Genomic DNA, 9,972 nt, shown 5'->3' on the forward strand with positions numbered 1-9,972 from the left:
TATCTACCAAGTCTCTGAGGAACTTGTTGAGTTTCAAAGATATTCGCCGAAATGGATATCATGTTGAGACGATGAATGAGGGAAATCATGAGTATTTATGTATCATAACTCATGATTCAAATAAGAAAGTTATATTAGAAAAATTACCCTCACTTTCATCTGGGTTGTATTATATCAAGATTAGTGCAATTGAATCACGTGCCATTGTAAACCAGAAGTTTACTAACTCAAATGAGTTCATAACTTGGCACGACCGATTGGGTCATCCGGGAACAACCATGATGAGAAGAATTATTGAAAACTCTCATGGATATTCACTAAAGGACCAGAAGATTCTTAAAACTAGTGAATTTTGTTGTGCTGCATGTTCTCAAGGGAAGTTAATTTTAAGGCCATCACCAGTAAAGATTGGATTTGAGTCCCCTGAATTCCTAGAGAGGATTCAAGGTGATATATGTGGACCTATTCATCCACCATGTGGATCTTTTAGATATTTTATGGTCCTGATAGACGCATCTTCGAGATGGTCACATGTGTGCTTATTATCTTCTCGCAACCTGGCGTTTGCGAGATTACTGGCTCAAATTATTCGATTAAAAGCACAATTTCCAGAAAATCCAATCAAAGCAATTCGTCTTGATAATGCTGGTGAATTTACTTCCCAAGCTTTTGATGCTTATTGTGTGGCTAATGGAATAAGTGTTGAACATCCAGTAGCTTATGTTCACACGCAAAATGAGTTAGCAGAATCACTTAAGCGCCTCCAATTAATTGCTAGACCCTTGCTTATGAGAACAAATCTCCCAACCTCGGTTTGGGGCATGCTATTTTACATGCCGCAGCACTTATTCGTTTGAGGCCAACGAGTTATCATCAATTCTCTCCTATGCAATTAGCTTTTGGCCAGCAGCCAAACGTTTCCCATTTAAGAATATTTGGGTGTGCGATATATGTTCCAATTGCACCATCTTATCGCACTAAAATAGGAGCCCAAAGAAAATTAGGAATATATGTTGGATATGATTCTCCCTCTATAGTGAGGTATCTTGAGATACAAACTGGTGATGTGTTTAAAGCCCGGTTTGCGGATTGTCATTTTGATGAATCAAAATTTCCAACATTAGGGGGAGAGAATAACAATTAGCTTTTGGCCAGCAGCCAAATGTCTCCCATTTAAGAATATTTAGGTGTGTGATATATTTTCCCATTGCACCACCTAATCGCACCAAGATGGGACTCCAAAGAAAATTGGGAATATATGTTGGATATGATTCTCCCTCTATAGTGAGGTATCTTGAGATACAAACTAGAGATGTATTTAAAGCCCGGTTTGCGGATTGTCATTTTGATGAATCAAAATTTCCAACATTAGGGGGAGAGAATAAGCTTCCTGAAAAGGAACTTAACTGGAATGCATCATCATTGATGCATTTAGATCCTCGATCAGGGCAATGTGAACTGGAAGTTCAAAAGATTATACATTTGCAAAGAATAGCAAATGAATTGCCTGATGCATTTTCCGATACAAAGAGGATAACCAAATCTTACATACCAGCAGAAAATGCCCCAATTCGAATTGATGTCCCAGTAGGACAAATAGCCACGGAAGCAAATACACGCCAGAAGCGTGGCAGGCCTGTCGGTTCCAAAGATAAAAATCCTCGAAAGAGAAAAGAGGTAAATATGATTCCTGTTGAAAAAGACATAGTAAAGACACCGGCAGTTGTCCAAAATTCTGATATAACGCCAGAAGACGTTCAGGTACCTGAAAATTGTGAAAATGACGAGATCTCGATAAATTATGTCTTTACAGGAGAGAAATGGGACCGAAATAAGACAATTGTCAATGAAATATTTGCATATAATGTGGCATTAGATATCATGCATGAAAGTAAGGATCTTGAGCCAAGATCAGTTGAAGAATATCGACAAAGAAATGATTGGCTAAAATGGAAAGAAGCCATGAAGGCTGAATTAGACTCACTTGCAAAACGTGAAGTCTTTGGACCTGTAGTCCGTACACCTGAAGATGTAAAACCTGTTGGATATAAGTGGGTATTTGTGAGAAAACGAAATGAGAAAAATGAAGTTGTGCGCTACAAAACTCGACTTGTGGCACAAGGTTTTTCACAAAGGCCCGGTATAGATTATGAAGAAACGTATTTCCCCGTAGTGGATGCGATAACATTGCGTTATTTGGTCAGCTTATCTGCATATCATAAACTGCATATGCATTTAATGGATGTGGTAACAGCCTATTTATACGGCTCATTAGATCGTGATATCTATATGAAAGTCCCTGAAGGACTAAAAATATCTAAACCATCCAATGAATATTCGCAAGGGTTATACTCAGTCAAATTGCAAAGATCTTTATATGGTCTAAAGCAATCTGGACGAATGTGGTATAATCGTCTTACTGAGTATCTGGCCAAAAACGGATTCAAGAATGATGATATATGCCCATGTGTTTACATAAAGAAAACTACATCTGGGTTCATTATAATTGCTGTGTACGTTGATGATTTAAATATCATTGGGACTCTTGAAGAGATTCCAACAATTATAAAAACTCTAAAAGAAGAGTTTGAGATGAAAGATCTTGGAAGAACTAAATTTTGTCTCGGCCTGCAGATCGAGCATATAAAAAGTGGGATCTTTATTCATCAAACAACATACACAGAAAGAATTTTGAAAAGATTTTATATGGACAAGTCACATCCATTAAGTACACCAATGATCGTAAGATCTTTGGATGTGAAAAAGGATCAATTCCGTCCTAAAGAAGAAAATGAAGATATCCTTGGTCCTGAAGTACCATATCTTAGTGCCATTGGAGCGCTAATGTATCTTGCTAATAATACGCGATCTGACATACCATTCGCGGTGAATTTACTAGCAAGGTATAGTTCCTCTCCAACCAGAAGACATTGGAGTGGAATCAAACAAATTTTTCGATATCTTCATGGAACGGTTGATATGAGATTGTTTTATCCCTAAGGATCCAAGTCACAACTAGTTGGCTATGCAGATGCCGGATACCTGTCTGATCCACATAAAGGGAGGTCTCAAACAGGATACCTATTCACATATGGTGGTACAGCTATATCATGGAGGTCCACGAAACAGATGATAGCAGCAACCTCCTCTAATCATGCTGAAATACTGGCGATTCATGAAACTAGTCGCGAGTGTTTTTGGCTGAGGAGTCTGATTCAATATATTCTGTCATCATGTTGACTGATTGATCATAAGATAGCTCCAACTGTCCTGTTTGAAGATAATACAGCATGCATTGCTCAGCTTAAAAGCGGATACATCAAATGTGATAGAATAAAGCATATTTCTCCCAAATTCATCTTCACTCATGATCTTCAAAATCAAGGGATAATTGATATCCAACAGATCTGCTCAAGTGACAATCTGACAGATTTATTTACAAAGTCACTCCCAAAATCCTCCTTTGAAAGATTGGTATATGAGATTGGGATGCGCTGATTTCGAGACATCAACTGATGTTGACAAGAGGGGGAGACTTTACTCTTTTTTCCTTGGTCAGGTTTTTTCCCATTGGGTTTTTCTTGACAAGGTTTTTAATGAGGCAGTCCCTATCACTAAAGGATGTTGTACTCTTTTTCCTTCACTAAGGTTTTTTCCCACTGAGTTTTTCTTTAGTAAGGTTTTAACGAGGCAATAATCTTAAATGGTCATCCAAGGGGGAGTGTTGTGATAAGATAGCCTAAGGTGGATGTCCATTTTCCACAAGGCTCATGTTTCCAAAGAGAATGTTATTTAATGTAGTTTGAAAAACTACTATCATATATGCCTATAAATAGAGGCTTATGTATCTGATGATAACACATCAATAAAAAGCATTTCTTTTCTCTCTCTACGAAGCTTTTCTTTCTCTTCATATTACAAATATAGTATTAATATATAAATCATAATTATTATAGTAGGATGATATTAATATTAGTGAATATTAATATTAGAGTCTTTCATTTATATTTCTTTATTTTATCTTTCTTATTTAGTTATTTTATAACATAAATCTGCTTTATGCTGCATACCTGACAGAACACAGAAAGTATAACGGAAAATACAGCAGAGTAGGAGGGCATTATGGTCCACATAAAACATCATACCTGCTCTTCCTTGCAATTGAAGGGTCCTCCAATGTACCAACCGAATGGTGAAGTGGGGAGAGATTTAGAGAATTAGAGAAAGAGGGAGAGAGAAAAACAAACCAAATCAATTGTAGTTGATCTCACGCTTTGTTTTTCCCTTCGATTTCAACTTCTACAATCGCAACGGCCATGGCTGTGCCCGTTGAGGAAGCCATTGCAGCTCTTTCCACATTCTCGCTTGATGTAACAACACTTCATTTTTCTCTTCCTTTTCAATTTTATTTCTGCTACATTTTCCTACTTAATTTTGTTGCTTAACTTGAAGTTCGCTTATGGATAGTTCTTTGCATTGTTCATACTCTGATTCTTCTGTAATTTACTTAATCCCAGCTGATTCTAATTGTAGAAATTTTCAATTTGGTTTTTATAAGTTGCACAAGCTTGTTTTAGACGTCCTATCCGAAATGTTTAGTAGTCAAATCACGACTGAAACAAACTACTGATCCGTGACTATTAGATTTGCGTGGAATGCAATTTGATGTTGAAGTTCTAAATTAACCTATTTATAGGAACTTGAGGTTTTTGTTTAACTATATTCGAGTCCTTTTTTTTCGCCCTAATGTTGTAGGACGAGCAACCTGAGGTGCAGGGACCTGGAGTGTGGGTGTCAACTGAGAGAGGTGCAACAGATAGTCCAATAGGTACTGTTGACCTGTTGTTTATGCTTCCATTGTTCTTTTATGGATATTTTATGAACTTGTGTTGTTATTGTTCTTAAACACTTCATGCATTTCAGCCTTTTTTTCGAATTACAAATATGCAATGCATGGCTGCCTAGTAATTATCATGTACTGGCCTCCTTTTGTAGAGTATAGCGATGTTTCTGCATACCGATTATCTCTATCAGAGGATACGAAAGCTCTCAATCAGCTGGTATTCTGCTTTTGGGCTAACACTTAGATCTGTTTGTTAGATGATTTTCATTTTCTTTTTAATTATAAATTTCTTACTGCTAATATGAAAACAATGTAGAACATCCTTACCCAAGAGGGGAAGGAAATGGCATCAGTGCTTTACACATATCGCAGTTGTGTCAAAGCCCTTCCACAGGTGAATTTTCTCTTTAGTTACATCTAGTTGTCATTCTGCAAGTGAAAAAAGTCGCACTACTTAATTGATAGCTTTACATAATGCAGCATGATGTTTTACACACAGCTATTTTCTATATCACTTTTGGTTTATTGATAACATACACTATTAAACTTCTGGAGGGGAGGTACATTTCAAAGTTTTTCATTTCCATACATGTATACTGTCTCTTGTAATTTATACATTTTGCCACAATGGGGCAGCTTCCTGATTCGATGAAGCAAAGTCAAGCTGATTTATATTTGGAAACATATCAAGTTCTGGACTTGGAAATGAGTCGTTTGCGTGAAATTCAGCGATGGCAAGCATCAGCTTCATCAAAGGTATGAGATGTTGGTCACTTGTTGTATGGACCTTTTTTTAATTTTTTCTTTCCTTTTCAGAAACTGATAGATTCAGATATAGCATGTTAAGTATATCTGTCTATGTCATTTTGAATGCAGTTAGCTGCTGATATGCAACGTTTTTCTCGGCCTGAGCGACGCATTAATGGCCCTACAATATCTCATTTGTGGTGTGTTATGGTGCTTCATCATTTATTATTTATTTATTTATTTTTCCTTTTATTTTTTTTATCTTTTAATTGATAACCTTATTGGCATTCTTATCTTCAACATCCTATTGGATTATATCACTGGGCGGCCACTCCCTCCTTTCATTTCACACAATTTGTGTCGTTATATTTATGATATTTTTATTCTTGACTCCAGGTCTATGTTGAAGTTACTTGATGTTTTGGTGCAACTTGATCATCTTAAAAATGCTAAGGCAAGCATACCTAATGACTTTTCTTGGTATAAAAGGTAAGTATTTAATATCTGACTGTGTCACTTTATCGTCAAGTTCAGGATCTTCAAATTTTCTTGAGTTCAGTTTGCCTCTGCTTTTCAATGTATCTGATCTTAGAAATATGGACTCGTCTTTTAGTAATTTGTGAAACTATAAAAGTCACTCAGAACATTGGCAAGCTTTCTACTATATATGATCTGCATGGTAATCTTTAGGGTAATAATCATGCGAACACCTTTCTGATCAGTTTAGAAATTTTAAAACTACTTGGTGAAATTTCACATTTGTTCTTTTTAATTTTTCTTCTCTACTTTTCAGAACTTTCACACAAGTCAGCGGTCAGTGGCAAGACACTGATTCAATGAGGGAAGAGTTGGATGATTTACAGGTACTTAATTATTGATATTTCCTTGTTTATGGCATGTTGAATGCTCTGAATTTATTATGTTGTTGATTGCTTAAGAGATAATTTATCCCAAAATTTTCCCCTTGTTTTTGGCTTTTGTATTGTTACATTTTTTTGGCCATGCCGAACCAAAGGTGAGCTGTGTTTGACATTTTAGTTGTGTGTGCAGATTTTCTTGAGCACAAGATGGGCTATCTTGTTGAACCTGCATGTTGAGATGTTCCGCGTGAACAAGTATCCTATATATGATATCTATTTGATGTACTGGCATAATGTTACAAACAAGAACTAAGAACACCTATCTGTAACTAGTTTTTAGCATGTCACCATTTTTATTATTCTCCTCTTTCAGTTCTTCTTCGATTCCTTGACTTGAAATAGTGTGGAAGACATTCTTCAAGTACTTATAGTCTTTGTTGTAGAGTCTCTGGAATTGGACTTTGCACTTCTCTTTCCAGAGCGCCACATACTCTTGCGTGTCTTGCCCGTTCTTGTAGTCCTAGTGACATCATCAGAGAAAGATAGCGAGTCTCTGTACAAGAGGGTGAAAATCAACAGACTGATCAATATATTTAAGGTATTATTGTATTTGTACGTGATGATGTCATTCTATCAACTGGTTTATGAAAGAAATGTTATTATTAGATTATGTGAAAATTTTGCACAGAATTCTTTTCTCTTGTCAAGAAGTTTAAATGTGTATTTTTCTCTTCTCTTCACTTTTGACAGAATGATGTGGTCATTCCTGCATTTCCAGATCTGCATCTGTCTCCTGCTGCAATTTTGAAGGAATTATCAACATATTTTCCAAAATTTTCTTCCCAAACTCGACTTCTTACCCTTCCAGCACCTCATGAACTTCCACCTCGCGAGGCACAAGAATATCCTTCAAATTGTTTTTGTGTTTTTACACATAATCTGATGCTGATTTGTAATTGTTGAACCAGTATTTCATTCCATGAAGGGATAGATTTTCCATTCTTTTGTGGCTTACCTGTTGTCACTTTCACTGCATATGGTTTATTATGAATGTGACACATCATACTTAGGATAGTTTTATTATATGGTTCATTATATCGTTTATTGTGGTTTACCTGTTTTTATATGTCTTGGGTTCGGTATAGTTTTGCAATCCAAGATCTTTTCATAAACTTATGATGTGCCTTTGTTGTGGTACCTTTAGAATGTAACCTTGACATGAGAGACACATATCAGAGACATTATCTGATCATCAATCATATTGGAGCAATTCGTGCTGAGCATGATGATTTCACAATTCGTTTTGCTTCAGCAATGAATCAGGTGCTGCACCTCTGCTCTGCCTGGGCTGCAAAAGAAAAGCTCTTTTTGAAATCTTATTTGTTTTTTTTTTCTGTTAATTGCTTCATACCATTTAAAACTGGCTACTATGTTTTTGCAGCTTTTGTTGTTGAAGTCAACTGATGGCTCTGATGTTGATTGGAGCAAAGAAGTAAAGGGTAACATGTATGATATGATTGTTGAAGGTTTTCAGCTATTAAGCAGATGGACTGCACGCATCTGGGAACAATGTGCTTGGAAGTTTTCTCGACCATGCAAGGATGCATCCCCATCATTCTCAGATTATGAAAAGGTGAGGATGCTCAAGATGCCAATTTTATTTTCATGTTGATGACAAAGAATTTTACTATTTATCACTTGATTAACCTGTTTATTATATTAGCTAAGAGCTTGTTAATTAACCACTTAGCATTTATCACCCACTGATGCATTTATTAGGTTATGCTGTTATACCCTTTGGGTGCAACCCTTTCCCGGATTCTGCAAAACATGGGATGCTTGTGCTCTGGGGTCCCTTTTTACTATTTACGGCTTTGAATCTAGTTACCATAATCTGGTTTAAGTCAAAGTTAGCTTCAAAATAACTTGGAGAAATATTTTTCTGCAAAATGTTTTCTCGTAGGTTGTACGATATAATTACACTGCAGAAGAAAGGAGAGGACTGGTTGAACTTGTAAGCTACATAAAGAGTGTTGGATCTATGATGCAGCGGTGTGATACACTGGTTGCTGAGGCTTTATGGGAAACAATACATGCTGAGGTTCAAGACTTCGTCCAAAACACATTAGCTTCTATGTTACGGACTACTTTTAGAAAGAAGAAGGACCTGTCTAGGTAGGATCCAATTTCACGTGACATTGTATAAAATAGTTAGTTTTTGCAGCTTCATGTTGAAACTATTCATGAAAGTCCTAAAATTGCTCCTGGGGTGTCATGAAACTCTAAGGTACTCGTACCATTGCAGCTAACTAAACAGATAATGCACATAATATAGCAGAATATAGTGTAACTGTAAGCTAGTAGATAATGCAGAGGATAGAATGGAGAATAGAAGATGGAATGGAAGCTGAGGGGCTGAATGGTATCATTGAGGTATCATGCTCTCCTCTGTGATGATGTTATTGAATATAAAGAATGAAATAAGAATGATAGATGGTGGCATTTGAGAGGCCACAGGGTCCTGCCCAGCCTAATTTCCAAGATCCTTCCCTCTAACTCTCTTCTCCTCTCTTATATAGAATGTTATTTCTCCTTCTCCCCTCTAACAAACACCACTACTGTGTGAAGCTGGCAGAGTTAGTTACAAGACTTTCCACGCCCAAAATACCCTTACTTTCTATTTCTTTCCCCTAAACCATATATAAGGTATGTTACAATAGCATCACTTTTGTGTATCAGAAATATATTTTCTTCATTAGGCAACTTGAAAAAGGGTTGGTTTGAAGATACAATTTTATGTCTGAGGAAGTAGATAGGATCAAGAGAGACAACTTGTTGAAAGTACATAAGTGATCTGAGATTTGGGAAAACATTCTCTCTTTCTCTGGTAGAGTTTAGACAATTGAGTGGCCATGGTTTTCAAATTTGCAATTTTGCACTTGTTTCAGTCATTTTTGAAGTCAATTTTTATTTCTAAAACACAATATTTGATGGTTTAATGAATTTTTTTCTATGATGGTTAACTTCCTGATAGAATTTTGAAAGTGGTTCTGTGATTGAATAGTATGCATCATATAATAGTCGTTTCTTGCTTAAAAAACTTAAATCACTCGATTCAATCACCCTAATGTGTACTTTTAGGATTCTTTCGGATATGAGGACCCTTTCAGCTGATTGGATGGCTAATACAAACAAGTCTGAATCCGAGTTACAGTCCTCACACCATGGAGGTGAAGAAAGTAGAGCAAACATATTTTATCCAAGGGCAGTTGCCCCTACCGCTGCTCAGGTTTGCTTTCAAATTTGCTTTCTGAACTGTGCTGTATAACTTGTACCCATTGATTCTTGATATGCTTACACTTGAAGAGCGATATTCATATGAATTCTTATCAAAGCTAATTATGAATTCTGCTTTTTGTGTAGATGTTTTGTTGAACTAGCAAGCTTGCATATGGGATTTAATAGAAAGCAAATATGCAGCTTTGTTTTGAAATATTGCAGAGACTTAGAAAGTCATTTATG

The 9,972-nt window shown here is 36.3% G+C and overlaps 1 protein-coding gene across 3 annotated transcripts in view; it reads left to right on the forward strand.

The window, feature by feature from the left end:
- The window catches only part of LOC107645747 (protein PIR), an 18,741-nt gene continuing 12,867 nt past the window's right edge, over positions 4,099 to 9,972 (forward strand). The window contains exons 1-15 of one of the 3 annotated variants that reach the window (XR_002348404.1): positions 4,099 to 4,370; positions 4,756 to 4,828; positions 4,996 to 5,060; positions 5,160 to 5,237; positions 5,480 to 5,599; positions 5,720 to 5,790; positions 5,987 to 6,079; positions 6,384 to 6,453; positions 6,641 to 6,705; positions 6,853 to 7,048; positions 7,201 to 7,352; positions 7,680 to 7,773; positions 7,892 to 8,083; positions 8,414 to 8,625; positions 9,592 to 9,739. Coding sequence is in view for 2 of the 3 variants with exons in the window: in XM_016349832.2 (XP_016205318.1) it covers positions 4,317 to 4,370; positions 4,756 to 4,828; positions 4,996 to 5,060; positions 5,160 to 5,237; positions 5,480 to 5,599; positions 5,720 to 5,790; positions 5,987 to 6,079; positions 6,384 to 6,453; positions 6,641 to 6,705; positions 6,853 to 7,048; positions 7,201 to 7,352; positions 7,680 to 7,773; positions 7,892 to 8,083; positions 8,414 to 8,625; positions 9,592 to 9,739 (1,683 nt within the window). In the remaining variant the exon portion in view is untranslated. Of the gene's footprint in view, positions 4,371 to 4,755; positions 4,829 to 4,995; positions 5,061 to 5,159; positions 5,238 to 5,473; positions 5,600 to 5,719; positions 5,791 to 5,986; positions 6,080 to 6,383; positions 6,454 to 6,640; positions 6,706 to 6,852; positions 7,049 to 7,200; positions 7,353 to 7,679; positions 7,774 to 7,891; positions 8,084 to 8,413; positions 8,626 to 9,591; positions 9,740 to 9,972 lie in introns of those variants that run through there. The other 2 variants (XM_016349832.2, XM_021104146.1) reach the window with 2 other exon arrangements.

The sequence above is a fragment of the Arachis ipaensis genome, chromosome B06, assembly GCF_000816755.2.
Source record: "Arachis ipaensis cultivar K30076 chromosome B06, Araip1.1, whole genome shotgun sequence".
Lineage (NCBI taxonomy): Eukaryota > Viridiplantae > Streptophyta > Magnoliopsida > Fabales > Fabaceae > Arachis > Arachis ipaensis.